General features: G+C 42.2%; 2 protein-coding genes across 2 annotated transcripts; one reads left to right on the top strand and one right to left on the bottom strand.

Moving 5' to 3' along the window:
* Positions 1-2,574: 2,574 nt before the first annotated feature.
* LOC144352796 (ankyrin repeat domain-containing protein 61-like) lies at positions 2,575-3,915 on the bottom strand. The gene has a single exon (XM_078009659.2). The coding sequence runs from the start codon at positions 3,913-3,915 to the stop codon at positions 2,575-2,577; it is 1,341 nt and encodes a 446-aa protein (XP_077865785.1).
* A 1,780-nt stretch (positions 3,916-5,695) lies between these two features.
* On the top strand, positions 5,696-8,994 carry LOC102808385 (uncharacterized). The gene is made up of 6 exons (XM_006817076.3): positions 5,696-6,212; positions 6,524-6,614; positions 7,135-7,215; positions 7,344-7,502; positions 8,052-8,102; positions 8,475-8,994. The coding sequence occupies exons 1-6, from the start codon at positions 5,789-5,791 to the stop codon at positions 8,557-8,559; spliced, it is 891 nt and encodes a 296-aa protein (XP_006817139.2). The 5' UTR covers positions 5,696-5,788; the 3' UTR covers positions 8,560-8,994.
* The last annotated feature ends 8,782 nt before the right edge of the window (positions 8,995-17,776 follow it).

Genomic DNA, 17,776 nt, shown 5'->3' on the forward strand with positions numbered 1-17,776 from the left:
CATGACTGTAGTATGTATTGTCTGTACTGATGTAACCTTGTTTATTCATGTGTAATGTGTGATTTTGTAATGCGTCTGTGAAAATACATATATGTGTATTATATAGATGTGTCAGGGATATATTCTGTACCAGTGCAGTGCATACAGTTTTAGGCTGTACTCTGGTAACATTTCTGCAGTTGTCGTCTGCCTTTGATGAAGTGGAAAGTGTTTTAAAAGGACAACATGTGGTGGAAAACTCAAATATGTATTCAAACCCGTGAACAACCAGGAAGTCAGTGGTTATGTAACAGCTTTAACATAACAATGATAGCACTATTGTTCCCTGGGTATGTACATGAATATATTTATAGAGACGGGTAAACAACAGTAATGCCTTTTTTGAACGAAATACGAATATTGTAATGCCGGAATGGTGCGACTTGATGCGACGCCATCTCAAACTTATTTGGCAGGTGAATATACGTTCTGAAATTCTTTTACGTCCTTTTTTCATTGAAAGCTTTAGTTATTATCAATTATTGTGACAAATCTAAAGAATCACTTGAAGCCCAGGCACTTGTTTCAAAGCGCTACATCGGGCGACTATACTGACTATTGGATAATTTCAGTAAAATTCATTCAATTGTGGCTTCTTGAATGACATAGCGCTGATATTACAATTACATAACTTATTCTGATCATACAACCATCGAAAATCTGATATTAACTTGCAACTAATTCTTTCAACAAGTCAAGAAACTGCAAAAAATGTATCAATGTCATCAAAATACTGAGACGATTGGAAACTAAAAGTTAATATTGATAAATCTAAAGTTATTGTTTTCAATGGAAAGGGTAAAAATCTTAAGCATGTGTAACGCCCGGGAATATTACATAAACACAAGGTGGTGGAGTTCAATGCAAATTTCTGTTCTTTCAAGTTATTTCTAGATTCCACACAGTAAAATCATAACGTAAATACAACTAATAGGAAGTAAAACCCTGACTGGACAACCGCCACTGATACACAGCTTCAATATTATAGTCCCGGGATTATAATATTAATTTGGTCTCAGCTAACTGTCAGTGAAATTTGCGTCAATAAGAATGATGAATGGCTAGGATTAATATAGATTAAAAGACAAAACTTCAGCGAACCTAGCAGAACGTAAACCCAATATGGGCGGGTACTGGAGCATGACCATTGACCGGTCAAGAGAAAGGGAATTAAAGAAATTGAAATAAAAAATGGTATTAAATCTAAGCATTACATTATCAGAGATGTTAAAACTACTACAATGGGGCACTTTACAATGTCAAAAAAATCATTTCACTGAAAAATCTTAGAATTACCAACAATCGTCACAAGAGGGCGCCGTGTTTTGTGTCTCACACAAACATCTCAATTTTAAATGAAATGAGAAATAGTTTTATCTTCTCACTAAGGTGACGTCTTGTTCGATGGAATTTCTAACGACGGAGAACGGGAGGTTAGTTTATTACACATAAATTTTATTCTGAAACGATAACCAAATATATTTGTAAATAAAAATGTAATTCGTTGTTATTTACTATATACTAGTAAGAGTATTTGGATGAACATTTAGTGTGGAATGGTACAGGGGTGTCAAAGGTCTGTTAAACACGTCCCGTGCGCAATGATAAACCTTTACAGGAAATGTTTATTTAAAAGTACCAATGTTTAAATATTCAACCACTGCACGGAATAATAACACTGGTACATAGCCCTCTCACATTAGTCCACAGAATGAATGGGGACAGGGCTGTAGCCAGATTTGTTTCATTGTGGTGGGGCTAGTACGGTAGTGAGCTCCTTATTTGTCTAATAATAATCCTTTCATATAAATCGCGCCCTCTAGTGGAAAAGCGTTTTTTGGCGTAAAAGATGACACGAAGGCCCGTCAAAGTGCAGACATCGTTTTGATCTGCAGTTGTTCCATCAATAAAGGTATTTTTGATGAAGAACGACCAAACAGTGTCGACAGTCTAGTTTTTGGGGTTAACATGTTTTCATGTCAGATAAAAATATAATAAAATTAAAACGCCAAAGGTCCGAGAATTATCGGCATTCAAGAAAGGTAATTCATCGGACTTAGAAACAAATCAGCTCGAGATTTGTCGACAGTGCATACCAAACATAGTGGTCGATTTGAACGACATTGCCTTCACCTGGATACGTCATTTTTGGTGTCATAAAAGCGCTCCATCATTAGAGAGCACGATTCTTAAAGCGGGGGAGTCGTCACTTGCGCGTGCGTCAGATGGCCATAGCGTGTCATTGTTTACAAACAAGCGTCTACCCATGAGTCTTTGCGTTTAGCGTGTGTTGTTATCGTAACTTGGGACTCAATTCCCGCGCGTGCGCAGGTGACGACCCTCCCGCTTTAAGAATGATGCACTCGCCATGATGTATTTCTTTTGTTACAATGTATTTATTTTTCTGTTTATTATCAACCGTGATACTGCCTGGTAACAATTCCCATACGATTCCCGAAAGTCGAATTCCCCAAACCACGATAACAGTTGATACGATACAAGATATGAGTTTACTAACAAAATGTATTTATTATTTCACTGTATATTATCAAGTTGAATGTACAAAAACTGATTGGTACCATTCATCCACAAATCTAGAGGCATGACATCATTTCCGTCAACATCGCTAGTAACCAGGATTCTGCTCAAACATAGCGGCGTAAGTAGGTAATTCTCTAGCAGTGTTGGCAACTTCAGTTTTCTTACGTATTCTGTGGACAACCTGTCATGCTTCATCATTGCCTTACGTATCACTTGTCGACATTGGTGATGAAGTGATGGAGGGCTGGATGACAGTATTTGCAAGTGTTCCGTAAGTTCTTCTGCTGTTTGCTTGTGTAAGAGTTGGGGTAAAAGTCCGCTATAGTCTGTGATACGCACGATACTTGTATTGTCTAAAATATGGCAAAATCCGTTCGTTGACGCCACCAACGCCGGCAAATCAAGAAAAATTCGTCTGTGTGCACGAGGATTCACCACAATGCGACAACTCATGTCCCTCCAAAGCGTATGGTTATTTAAATACTCAAACAGAGCCGTTCGGCCAAGATTGTTTCTAACATTTGGGTCAGCGCCGTTCCTCAGTAGTTCCACCACCACGTCTTCCGATGAATTGGATCTTGCAACGGTATGCAGACACGTGTCTCCGTTAATATCCTGTTTATGAATATCCAAGTTATTTCGTATCAGTAATGTTGCACACTGGGTCCGATGTACCCTGGGATACCTGCCGATTGCATGTAATGCAGTTCTTTCCTGGTAGTCGGAATGGTGTACGTTAACCCCATGTTCAACCAACTCTTCAAGAACGTCGATACTTCCGAATTCGGCGGCTTTCATGAAAGGCGTGGCCCCGTGTTTATCAGTTTTCTCCATATCGCCTCCGTATTGTCTTAGCAAGCTGATACAGCCTCTGTAGTTGTACATTGCACCTAAATGCAACGCTGTATTTCCGGCGATGTCCTGAGCGTTAGGATCTGCTCCATGGGAACACAGCATGTCAATGTACGTCTCCAATAACTCGTCCGCATCCTGCTCTTTACGGATAAACATCTTCTGATAATGAAGTTTTCGTATTAGATAATGCAAGGCAGTTCTTCCCATTCGGTCTCCAAAATTAGGGTCCAGTCCACTCTCTAATAGCATCTTCAAAATATCCACATTCAAATTGTTGCCAAGGTGATAAAACATCAAATGATGTGGAAGATAAATAGGATCACTTTCATCTGGACCATATGGCAGGATGGTGTCCCAGGAGATGTTCCGCGCCACGAACTTTCTGCATTTCTCCACATTTTGTTCTCGTATTATTTTATGCAGTGTCCGTATCTGTGCACGTGCTTTCACTGGTGATACTTTGGAATTACCCAGCCCCATTAGAATTAGTGTAACAGTTAGCATCACAATGTGCTAATCATTTCAACGACAGAGTTGTGTTTATTATTCAAAACAGCCGTGACAACAGACCATTGTTAATTTCTTTGATTAAGCACAAGAGGGCGTTCACAATTCTTGCGTTCTCACGTATTTGTTCGCGCACGCGTTAGCGCGCCCGTATGCGTCGCACACTAGAACTTAAGAATACTCTTGGGGCGGTCATCCCGTTGTGTCGTCACCGGAAGCGCTGTCCCAGCACAAACGCTCGGTGTAGAAGACGCCGAACTGCAGCGTCAATGCGGTCATCCGGGTATATTTGACCTTTCTGGCAACCATCACAGTGAAAACAAAGGCCGAAAACCCTCAGAAAACGGTACTTTGGGATGGTTGTTGAGACTCCCCTTAACAGTGTAACAAGATTACCTCTGCGTGTGTAACATGCATAAATGTGGTTGCTCGGAATTACTTCAAAGTTGAGTTTGTGTCGTTTTTTCGAATTTAGCTAATTTCACCGGCTCTTCGCTCGACGTTCCACAGCAGCTCGCGCAGAGTCCATAGAAAAGCATGGTACAGTGGTGCGCGTCTTAGCAACGTGGAATGTCTTGTGACGTAGCTCCGCCCCGAGGATTAGAATATTTTCAGTTTCGTTAATTTCGCAGACGGAAAACGATTTTTTTCAATGTAGTTCAATAGAAGCACGTTTACTTGGATATGGTATAATGAATACAAGGCGAGTACTCTACAGCCTGGTTGCTGTCACACTGATACCGATGGTTCACGGCATAGGTAAGCCCACCCCATCCTCCACTATAACTTGCACGAGCAGGTTTCAACTGTTATGTAAATGTATTCAGATTGTGTTGACCTTACGGATACGTAATTTGCATATAATACGGAGAGTGAAACCTTGCCGTTGACCGGACACCATACCCTCCAAAGTAAATAGTACACGCCAAACTCGTGCACGACGTGCTCTGCCACAGAGTCTCGAATTTATTTGCATTTTATGAACATGGCTAATATTGAAATTTTAAGTGCAACAATCATTCGCAATGATTTTGCACCCGTTCACAATATGCTGTACTGTTTCATAAATAGCTATTCATGAATATTACTTTGCCAGTTAAATGAAGGCCTAAATGACACCTGGAAATGACACTTAGGATATCACGCGTTCCCATGGCAACTGCCGATACTACTGTTCAGATTGAACATGCTTCACAAGTGAATATTATTCTAAGTTTAAAACCCATTGGAAATAAGTGCCGTATTGTAGCCTCTGAGATTTTAACCCCTCTTTTTCCGGAATTACTGGTGCTCTAAATATTTCTCAATACGACGATGCGGCAAATATTAAAGGACGGTGGTCGTCGCGCAGCGCGTGTTCGAATATCAGGTAAACAAACAAATGTATTTACACGCGTTGTTTGCGTCGCTATGAGTCCCGCATCGAACAGGACACGGTGCGACGACCACCGACCTTTAAAGTATTGACCTACCTTATTCAATTAGTAAAACAAATGTTGGTTCAATCGGGACAAATCTCAAATTATCACTAAACGTAGAACGTTAAAAGCTCTTATTTATTTAATTGTTGACGTGACATTTTTTTATTGAACAAAAATGTTTCCTTCTATTCACTGTTAATTGGACTCTGATCGTGCACCTGGTTTTCTCTTTGTTAGATATGCTACCGGCAAGTAACCATTATAATGCAGATGTGGGACGAACAAGTCCTTATGTTTCACAGCAGCGCCCTCAGTACAATAACAATGGTGGCGACTACAGTAATCGTCTTTCAGGCCTCGGAAACAGTGTTTTGACTAATGGTCAATTGGCGAGTGTTAACCATTTACCATTTGATAACCAAGACATGGCCACTGAGCGCTCACCAGCTGATACCAATGGTCAAGGCACGGGTGGTGACTTCTCACAATTTGATACTGATAAAATTTATCAAATGCTGGACAGAAATCTGGAATTTGAGTTAAATGAAGAGAGGGCGCTTCGTACAAGTTTACACAACCGCGTCATCAAGCGTCAATCAAACAAACCTCACGCTGGAGTTCTAAAAATCCACGACTCTGACTTGACTGGTCAGCAAGACGAAGTGACAAATCATAATGGAGATAACGACGTGGTAACCACGTGGTCTGAATGGACGAGGTGTAACGTCACATGTGGTGCGGGGTATATGTGGAGAACACGCAGCTGTTCACAGCCTTCTCGTTGCCCCAACTCAGCATCAGAAAGCAGGTTATGTCACGTGGTAAATTGCTACGCAGAGTCTTCAGTTGGTACGGATATACACACATTTCATACAACCTCAGACAACTAAACTATCGCAAAATAATTACTTCCCCACGTTCACATGTAGCAGTTATGCCGGCCACAGTCCACCCCAACACCCGGTTAAGATACACTATTGTCTAAAGGTGTTGAGCGATTTTGTGCCGGCGTAGTACCGCCGTAAATTTAACGCCGGTTTTAATTTTTTAGTGAGAACAGTCGGATTTTACATTTATTAACTTTTATTTTGCATGCATGCATGCACTTGATATTTGTCAGCATCGTAGCCATGAAAACACTGATTTTTTTTCTCCTCTAGATTACATTGTAGTTGTGGTCGTTCTCAGTGTTTTCGTCGCAGCAGGCATGATTGCAATGAGTCTATTTCTCCTCACCAGAACCAAGAAGGGGTCAGTTTTACATAGTTTAATCTCAGACAACTAATACATAATATTAAATTTATTAGTAGTCTGAGGTTTAATCTGTAGAGAACCAAAGTTGTGCGGGTGCCGCTTTACACCTTTCCTATAAATCGCGCCCTTCAGTGACGAATCGCTTTCGTGACGTAATTAGATAATACAAAGGTCGTTTAAGTCGTCGGTATCGTTTTGATCTGTAGTCATCAATCAATGAAAATTATTTTTTCGAGAGATTTCGGGATGACAAACGACTGCACTACCAAACATGATAGTTGAATGGAAGATTTGAACAAGACCGCTTTCATGATCGTATACGTCATTTTGACGTCACAGACGCCAAATGGTGCGATTTATAAGAATGGTCAGTAATGAATCATAATTTAGTATAGGTAGATTGTTGCGTTTTGACGTCATTTTATTTAAAATAAATATATCGAATCATATTTTAACGTGTTACAAATAGTCTTTTTAAAAATGCGCTTTATATTCATTATTTTATTGATTTTTTTAGTGATTATATAGACTTAACCAGTGACGTAACAGTCAAACGTAACCCAAGAGATCCCTGTCCTCCCAGACCAGTCCCTACAAAGTAAGTAGACATAATTACAGTCACGTGAATTTCCTGTGAGTGAACGGTTTTTGTCACGTGACTCACGACAACACATACATGTTTTAATCAGTTTAGTTTCAATTCTCCGTTCCCACTATGATATATAGGAGCAAGGATAAAGTAAGCGAAGAAGGCATTTATCAGACTATCGGTAGTGCTCAGGGCAGCAAAGACGATGTGTATCAGACGATCAGCAGTTGCCGTGACGTCGAAGAAGGCATATATATTGACCCAATGCAAGTTCAGGGACCAACACTAAGAAGAGAGTAAGTAAAGCGCGCCCTCATATGATATATATATATATATATCCCATCGACTACCGTACGACTTCGCTGGTTCCCGGCGTCCTTTGCGAATGGCAGGTAGGACGCAGGTAACTAGTATTCGCCATAATGTTCCATTTGGGCCGGTTTTCCGGCCGGAAGGAACGCGACTGGGTGACGTAATTTGAAAACATTCCAAGTTCCGTTTTGCGTAAACGTGTCTGTAATGCTACAATAAAGCCATGCTCATACATACTGCCTGCTTAGATTTACAGATTTGATATGTTCTGTGCAAATTTATAACAAAAGAAACAATTCTTTTTATTCGCCCAAATTTCGAAAGCAAAAGGAAACCCCTGAACGGCCACGAGCGTAAGCGCTGACGTCAGGTAACTAAGGGAAGTGGAACAAGCAACGAGAAAGTGGTGTACCAATAAGAATGCCGGAACCGTTACTAGTTACCGGCCTCTTGTGGCTTGGTACGCCATGACACTTGAGGCGGGAACCAGCCAACCGTACGACCAGATCTAATATTGATATGATTTGTTGCAGGAGTCAACCAGATTACCCAGCACCGCTTGCTCCGGGTGCAAAAAGTTACAGGTAAATAGTCAGTTAGATATATTCCATTAGATACGATGCCATGTTCACTTAACTAAACGCGCTGCGCAAGTGCGACATTTGTGTTGATAAATATTGATTTTCCCACAATCCAATGCGCTCTACTAATGGAAATCACAAGTATGAGGTTTGACCTGGGCGCGACTTGCACTAATTATCGCGGGTGACTTCTTCGATACCTTCCAATCACCTAAAAAATACCTAATTAAAGCTTAGTAACGTCTCAGTTTGTACTAGTTGATCTGCGCAACAGTCAAAGTCGCCATCTTTGTTTATATGAGACCCATATATCTCGCGCATGCGTGGCGCGACAACTACCGCCCTTTAACATTATAACGTGTCACTGTATTCCAGGGATGATGACGATCTGTATGAAGTTCCCATAACAACACGGAACACACAAGAAGAGGAAAATCCATACATGGAATTTGACAGCTAGAGCTGACTAGCCATAGGGTCATTGACCTCAATTTATTAGGAGACGATATTAGTTCTTGGACAATAGTCTTAATATTTATAAAGTGTTTGTATTAAATGTTATAAAGAATGTTGAATTGTTCAAGTTTGTGATTTAATTGTCAAGATGAGAGGGGTACTTCAGAAAACCCCGTACATCATGATTGCATTTCCACGTTGAGCTATAAAAAAGAGAAAATCAAGTTCAAAATCAAATCATTTGACGTTCTCGTCTTTCACGCAACACGCGAGATTTCGCAGTGAACGGAAATTCCCCTAATAAATTGAAACCAAAGAATATGCCAATATGTCTAATTAGTTTTAGTACAGCGCCCTCTCGTCAACTTATGCTGGAAATCCGACATTTTGCAAATCTCGTTATAAAGTCCATGGAAATGTCAATATTCAATTTGTTAGATATAGGAAATAGAAAGATGGAGGGCGATGTTTGTCACGTACTGAAAAGATTTGTTAATGACAGACATTTCCACACAATTTGCAAGAATAACGCTGGAACCAGGCGATCTATGTGAATATGAATATTTTAAATACACTGCAACATAGGTGAAAATGATGAAAATTAATATCTGATAAATTCAATAATAGTCTTCAAACTGTGAAAATACGTTGAGGGAACTCCCATTTATATTACACACGTATTGCTAGTATGACAATACAATGTTATACGGCTAGTATTGGACCACATATGAATGGCTGATTCAGTTAAATTGGGATACACAAGCCAGTAGAGGTTTCAACCTACAACCATAGACCACTTTCCCGGAAGTTGAAGATACGGCGTTTCACAATCGCGCGCATACCGTTTTGGGGTGTAACGTAAACTTGCACGTGTCATACTGTGCTGTCGGGTGTACCAATCGACGTGACAAAAATAAGATTCTCTTTTATCGATTATCAACAGAGTGACATGATGTTTGTATTTACACCATACAAAGATCGGGCATCATTCTTGCACCCCAGTCTCACTATTTCCGCGAAAGTGGTCTATTCTCCAAGCATCGCCTCGCTTGAATAACTTGGGGGCGATTGTAGATAGTTCGCTGCCATGGGAACCTCACATCAAATTGAATTTGTAAAAAAAGGGCCAGTAAAATTGTATGTATTAAATTCGATGTGCTACGCTCTGTGTCAAAATCATCTCTTTTTACCATTTTTAATAGTTTTATTTTACCATACTTTGAACATTGTGATACATTTGTATTTTAAATGGACACATGTAGTCTATTGCTTCTACACATGGCGTGTCTATTATTTCGGGAGCAAAGAGTGACACTCAAAGAAATTACTAGTTTAGTTAACAGGCTCAGTCTATAGAACAGAAGTAAATTATATTTAGCTACCCTAAAATACAAATCAATAACTGAGCATAATATTTATCATGACGCTTTTAAATTAAAGGGCGGTTGCCGTCAGGCAACATCTGTTGGAATTTAATGTAAACGAACATTGTGTTTTAAGTCGCTGTGAGTTCTATATCGAACACGACGCTGCACGACGACCACCGCCCTTTAAACCCAACGACCAATCCATATTCATAATACTAGATCATAAAAACAGTTATATTCAGTATAAATTAAAACTAAATACATAGTTTAGTTTTAGTTACACCGGGACCCGTGTTATTTCTTTCATCATTGAGCTTTACGAGTTTTCCCTTTGTTTCCTCATTTAAATCTAGTTTTGAGAAAAACCTTTGTAATTTGCTACACTTTTAGATATATTGTTATTTCAGTCGTAACCGGTTATTTTGATTATCCTTCTTTGTATTTTTTGTGTTTTGTCTATTATAAAATAAAATAATCAGACTAGTTGTGGAACCTTGAAGTTTGTGTCATGAATTAGTTTCCGCGTATCAGTTGACCGACTTAATTAGTTGATTATTAGCGAATTGCTGTGTTATGTCTGTCATCGTTTAGGCCTATTTGGAGTTTTGGACGGAACTTGGCTCAGTGATTTGGAACTAATTACGAGATAACCGTCGCTATTCTGACTACGATTCTGACAGTTGGTATCCGTAGTTATTAATGTAGTGAACGATTAATCAAAAGATATGACGTATTCAGTACTTAGTGTGATTGGCTTTATGATTGAAGGTTACGCCCTAGAGTCTTTTTACTGCTTTGTAATTGGTTAAGCTTTTGAAAATGAATAAAGAGAGTTTGAGTTGGTCTTGAGGAGTACACCAGAACAGACGCAGTTCTGGAGAGTCTTGGGCGAGTCTCGGGTCAGCCTTGCGATAGTCTTGGGGATTTTTCCCCAGAGCGCTTGTCTTATAGAGTGCTCAAAAGACCGACTAAGACGAGAGTTGAAACGTATTTCGTTGTGTGTGTCTTATTTGACTGTAAAGCTTAAGTGACTTACCCGATCCCGTACCTCAAGGGGACGCGATAGAGAGACGAGACGAGGTTCCCCCTGACACGTGTGGAGAACCCTAGAGGAGAAGAATTTTCCCCCTGATATTTGCAGTGCTCCTCAATTATGCTTAGATCTTTGATACTAGCATATGACTTGAGTGAATGAAATAATTGCAAAAATTATTTTCTTATCATCATCTCCGATTGAAATGGATAACACCCTTTGCGTATTCAAATTTTCAACTTTGACAACCAATCAAACAGATAGACAGTTTTGTTTATCTTGGTGTCCATGCGATACACATCTGTCACGCCTATTACCAAATAGAGATTTCGGCGCCTTAATATGCGTGAGAATAGCAAGACTTTTAGCATAATTCTGTATCACAAATCAATTCTTCCCCACATCGACTATTGCAATACTGTCTGCTCCCACTATGATGACGTGAATATACCGAGGTTGCAAAAGTTACAAAAAAACATTGGAATACGAATTTCCTGAAAATCAATAATATAATATAATTTTGTAATAACATGTATTGTAATACTCAAGATAAATAAAAATCCACTTCTAGTATCCCGTTGTGGAGTATATAGACTTGGGAGAATGAGGTTACCCTTTGCCACAACTGTCACCCTTGGGCAAGGTATAGTACCTGTAAGCCTTGGGTGCCAACTTCCCACATAACAAGTTTGGTTGACATCAGTAAAGGTATACGGTCGTAAAACACTGCACAAACAGATCCGCATAGGTGGACAATATTTCATGTAAACATGTATATATATGTTTCAATTGTTCTTAGAATTTGACAGGGGGATCGTAAACTATTATAGTGACAACCAGTGTGACTGGCCTGTCAACGGGTGCTAAGGATTTCATGGTGAAAGATATTAGTCACATCCGTTAATGTAATTTCGTTTTACTTACACGTAAATCAAAAATCACGCCTAGTAAATATGTGCCCAAGATTCAAGAAAGTGCACTCTACTAGGGCTAGTGCAAAATAATGTGGAATAGTGCCACACCGACCTGACTGAGTGCACACTACTAGGGCTAGTGCAAAATAATGTGGAATGGTGCCACACCGACCTGACTGAGTGCACACTACTAGGGCTAGTGCAAAATAATGTGGATTGGTGCCACACCGACCTGACTGAGTGCACACTACTAGGGCTAGTGCAAAATAATGTGGAATGGTGCCACACCGACCTGACTGAGTGCACACTACTAGGGCTAGTGCAAAATAATGTGGAATGGTGCCACACCGACCTGACTGAGTGTACACTACTAGGGCTAGTGCAAAATAATGTGGAATGGTGCCACACCGACCTGACTGAGTGTACACTACTAGGGCTAGTGCAAAATAATGTGGAATGGTGCCACACCGACCTGACTGAGTGCACACTACTAGGGCTAGTGCAAAATAATGTGGAATAGTGCCACACCGACCTGACTGAGTGCACACTACTAGGGCTAGTGTAAAATAATATGGAATGGTGCCACACCACCTGACTGAGTACACACTACTAGGGCTAGTGCAAAATAATGTGGAATGGTGCCACACCGACCTGACTGAGTGTACACTACTAGGGCTAGTGCAAAATAATGTGGAATGGTGCCACACCGACCTGACTGAGTGTACACTACTAGGGCTAGTGCAAAATAATATGGAATGGTGCCACACCGACCTGACTGAGTGTACACTACTAGGGCTAGTGCATAATAATGTGGAATGGTGCCACACCGACTTGACTGAGTGTACACTACTAGGGCTAGTGCAAAATAATGTGGAATAGTGCCACACCGACCTGACTGAGTACGCACTACTAGGGCTAGTGCAAAATAATGTGGAATGGTGCCACACCGACCTGACTAAGTGTACACTACTAGGGCTTGTGCAAAATAATGTGGAATGGTGCCACACCGACCAGACTGAGTGCACACTACTAGGGCTAGTGCAAAATAATATGGAATGGTGCCACACCACCTGACTGAGTACACACTACTAGGGCTAGTGCAAAATAATGTGGAATAGTGCCACACCGACCTGACTGAGTGTACACTACTAGGGCTAGTGCAAAATAATGTGGAATGGTGCCACACCGACTTGACTGAGTGTACACTACTAGGGCTAGTGCAAAATAATGTGGAATGGTGCCACACCGACCTGACTGAGTGCACACTACTAGGGCTAGTGCAAAATAATATGGAATGGTGCCACACCGACCTGACTAAGTGTACACTACTAGGGCTAGTGCAAAATAATGTGGAATGGTGCCACACCGACCAGACTGAGTGCACACTACTAGGGCTAGTGCAAAATAATATGGAATGGTGCCACACCACCTGACTGAGTACACACTACTAGGGCTAGTGCAAAATAATGTGGAATAGTGCCACACCGACCTGACTGAGTGCACACTACTAGGGCTAGTGCAAAATAATGTGGAATGGTGCCACACCGACTTGACTGAGTGTACACTACTAGGGCTAGTGCAAAATAATGTGGAATGGTGCCACACCGACCTGACTGAGTGTACACGACTAGGGCTAGTGCAAAATAATGTGGAATGGTGCCACACCGACCAGACTGAGTGTACACTACTAGGGCTAGTGCAAAATAATATGGAATGGTGCCACACCGACCTGACTGAGTGCACACTACTAGGGCTAGTGCATAATAATGTGGAATAGTGCCACACCGACCTGACTGAGTGTACACTACTAGGGCTAGTGCAAAATAATGTGGAATGGTGCCACACCGACTTGACTGAGTGTACACTACTAGGGCTAGTGCAAAATAATGTGGAATAGTGCCACACCGACTTGACTGAGTGTACACTACTAGGGCTAGTGCAAAATAATGTGGAATGGTGCCACACCGACTTGACTGAGTGTACACTACTAGGGCTAGTGCAAAATAATGTGGAATGGTGCCACACCGACCTGACTGAGTGTACACTACTAGGGCTAGTGCAAAATAATGTGGAATGGTGCCACACCGACTTGACTGAGTGTACACTACTAGGGCTAGTGCAAAATAATGTGGAATAGTGCCACACCGACTTGACTGAGTGTACACTACTAGGGCTAGTGCAAAATAATGTGGAATGGTGCCACACCGACTTGACTGAGTGTACACTACTAGGGCTAGTGCAAAATAATGTGGAATGGTGCCACACCGACCTGACTGAGTGTACACTACTAGGGCTAGTGCAAAATAATGTGGAATGGTGCCACACCGACCTGACTGAGTGCACACTACTAGGGCTAGTGCAAAATAATGTGGAATGGTGCCACACCGACTTGACTGAGTGTACACTACTAGGGCTAGTGCAAAATAATGTGGAATAGTGCCACACCGACTTGACTGAGTGTACACTACTAGGGCTAGTGCAAAATAATGTGGAATGGTGCCACACCGACCTGACTGAGTGTACACTACTAGGGCTAGTGCAAAATAATGTGGAATGGTGCCACACCGACTTGACTGAGTGCACACTACTAGGGCTAGTGCAAAATAATGTGGAATGGTGCCACACCGACCTGACTGAGTGTACACTACTAGGGCTAGTGCAAAATAATGTGGAATGGTGCCACACCGACCTGACTGAGTGCACACTACTAGGGCTAGTGCAAAATAATGTGGAATGGTGCCACACCGACTTGACTGAGTGTACACTACTAGGGCTAGTGCAAAATAATGTGGAATAGTGCCACACCGACTTGACTGAGTGTACACTACTAGGGCTAGTGCAAAATAATGTGGAATGGTGCCACACCGACTTGACTGAGTGTACACTACTAGGGCTAGTGCAAAATAATGTGGAATGGTGCCACACCGACTTGACTGAGTGTACACTACTAGGGCTAGTGCAAAATAATGTGGAATGGTGCCACACCGACCAGACTGAGTGTACACTACTAGGGCTAGTGCAAAATAATATGGAATGGTGCCACACCGACCTGACTGAGTGCACACTACTAGGGCTAGTGCATAATAATGTGGAATAGTGCCACACCGACCTGACTGAGTGTACACTACTAGGGCTAGTGCAAAATAATGTGGAATGGTGCCACACCGACTTGACTGAGTGTACACTACTAGGGCTAGTGCAAAATAATGTGGAATGGTGCCACACCGACTTGACTGAGTGTACACTACTAGGGCTAGTGCAAAATAATGTGGAATGGTGCCACACCGACCTGACTGAGTGTACACTACTAGGGCTAGTGCAAAATAATGTGGAATGGTGCCACACCGACTTGACTGAGTGCACACTACTAGGGCTAGTGCAAAATAATGTGGAATGGTGCCACACCGACCTGACTGAGTGTACACTACTAGGGCTAGTGCAAAATAATGTGGAATGGTGCCACACCGACCTGACTGAGTGCACACTACTAGGGCTAGTGCAAAATAATGTGGAATGGTGCCACACCGACTTGACTGAGTGTACACTACTAGGGCTAGTGCAAAATAATGTGGAATAGTGCCACACCGACTTGACTGAGTGTACACTACTAGGGCTAGTGCAAAATAATGTGGAATGGTGCCACACCGACTTGACTGAGTGTACACTACTAGGGCTAGTGCAAAATAATGTGGAATGGTGCCACACCGACTTGACTGAGTGTACACTACTAGGGCTAGTGCAAAATAATGTGGAATAGTGCCACACCGACCTGACTGAGTGCACACTACTAGGGCTAGTGCAAAATAATGTGGAATGGTGCCACACCGACTTGACTGAGTGTACACTACTAGGGCTAGTGCAAAATAATGTGGAATGGTGCCACACCGACCTGACTGAGTGTACACGACTAGGGCTAGTGCAAAATAATGTGGAATGGTGCCACACCGACCAGACTGAGTGTACACTACTAGGGCTAGTGCAAAATAATATGGAATGGTGCCACACCGACCTGACTGAGTGCACACTACTAGGGCTAGTGCATAATAATGTGGAATAGTGCCACACCGACCTGACTGAGTGTACACTACTAGGGCTAGTGCAAAATAATGTGGAATGGTGCCACACCGACTTGACTGAGTGTACACTACTAGGGCTAGTGCAAAATAATGTGGAATAGTGCCACACCGACTTGACTGAGTGTACACTACTAGGGCTAGTGCAAAATAATGTGGAATGGTGCCACACCGACTTGACTGAGTGTACACTACTAGGGCTAGTGCAAAATAATGTGGAATGGTGCCACACCGACCTGACTGAGTGTACACTACTAGGGCTAGTGCAAAATAATGTGGAATGGTGCCACACCGACTTGACTGAGTGTACACTACTAGGGCTAGTGCAAAATAATGTGGAATAGTGCCACACCGACTTGACTGAGTGTACACTACTAGGGCTAGTGCAAAATAATGTGGAATGGTGCCACACCGACTTGACTGAGTGTACACTACTAGGGCTAGTGCAAAATAATGTGGAATGGTGCCACACCGACCTGACTGAGTGTACACTACTAGGGCTAGTGCAAAATAATGTGGAATGGTGCCACACCGACCTGACTGAGTGCACACTACTAGGGCTAGTGCAAAATAATGTGGAATGGTGCCACACCGACTTGACTGAGTGTACACTACTAGGGCTAGTGCAAAATAATGTGGAATAGTGCCACACCGACTTGACTGAGTGTACACTACTAGGGCTAGTGCAAAATAATGTGGAATGGTGCCACACCGACCTGACTGAGTGTACACTACTAGGGCTAGTGCAAAATAATGTGGAATGGTGCCACACCGACTTGACTGAGTGCACACTACTAGGGCTAGTGCAAAATAATGTGGAATGGTGCCACACCGACCTGACTGAGTGTACACTACTAGGGCTAGTGCAAAATAATGTGGAATGGTGCCACACCGACCTGACTGAGTGCACACTACTAGGGCTAGTGCAAAATAATGTGGAATGGTGCCACACCGACTTGACTGAGTGTACACTACTAGGGCTAGTGCAAAATAATGTGGAATAGTGCCACACCGACTTGACTGAGTGTACACTACTAGGGCTAGTGCAAAATAATGTGGAATGGTGCCACACCGACTTGACTGAGTGTACACTACTAGGGCTAGTGCAAAATAATGTGGAATGGTGCCACACCGACTTGACTGAGTGTACACTACTAGGGCTAGTGCAAAATAATGTGGAATGGTGCCACACCGACCAGACTGAGTGTACACTACTAGGGCTAGTGCAAAATAATATGGAATGGTGCCACACCGACCTGACTGAGTGCACACTACTAGGGCTAGTGCATAATAATGTGGAATAGTGCCACACCGACCTGACTGAGTGTACACTACTAGGGCTAGTGCAAAATAATGTGGAATGGTGCCACACCGACTTGACTGAGTGTACACTACTAGGGCTAGTGCAAAATAATGTGGAATGGTGCCACACCGACTTGACTGAGTGTACACTACTAGGGCTAGTGCAAAATAATGTGGAATGGTGCCACACCGACCTGACTGAGTGTACACTACTACGGCTAGTGCAAAATAATGTGGAATGGTGCCACACCGACCAGACTGAGTGTACACTACTAGGGCTAGTGCAAAATAATATGGAATGGTGCCACACCGACCTGACTGAGTGCACACTACTAGGGCTAGTGCATAATAATGTGGAATAGTGCCACACCGACCTGACTGAGTGTACACTACTAGGGCTAGTGCAAAATAATGTGGAATGGTGCCACACCGACTTGACTGAGTGTACACTACTAGGGCTAGTGCAAAATAATGTGGAATGGTGCCACACCGACCAGACTGAGTGTACACTACTAGGGCTAGTGCAAAATAA

This window comes from Saccoglossus kowalevskii, chromosome 17 (genome assembly GCF_978046115.1).
Source record: "Saccoglossus kowalevskii chromosome 17, keSacKowa6.1, whole genome shotgun sequence".
Classification (NCBI taxonomy): Eukaryota; Metazoa; Hemichordata; class Enteropneusta; family Harrimaniidae; genus Saccoglossus; species Saccoglossus kowalevskii.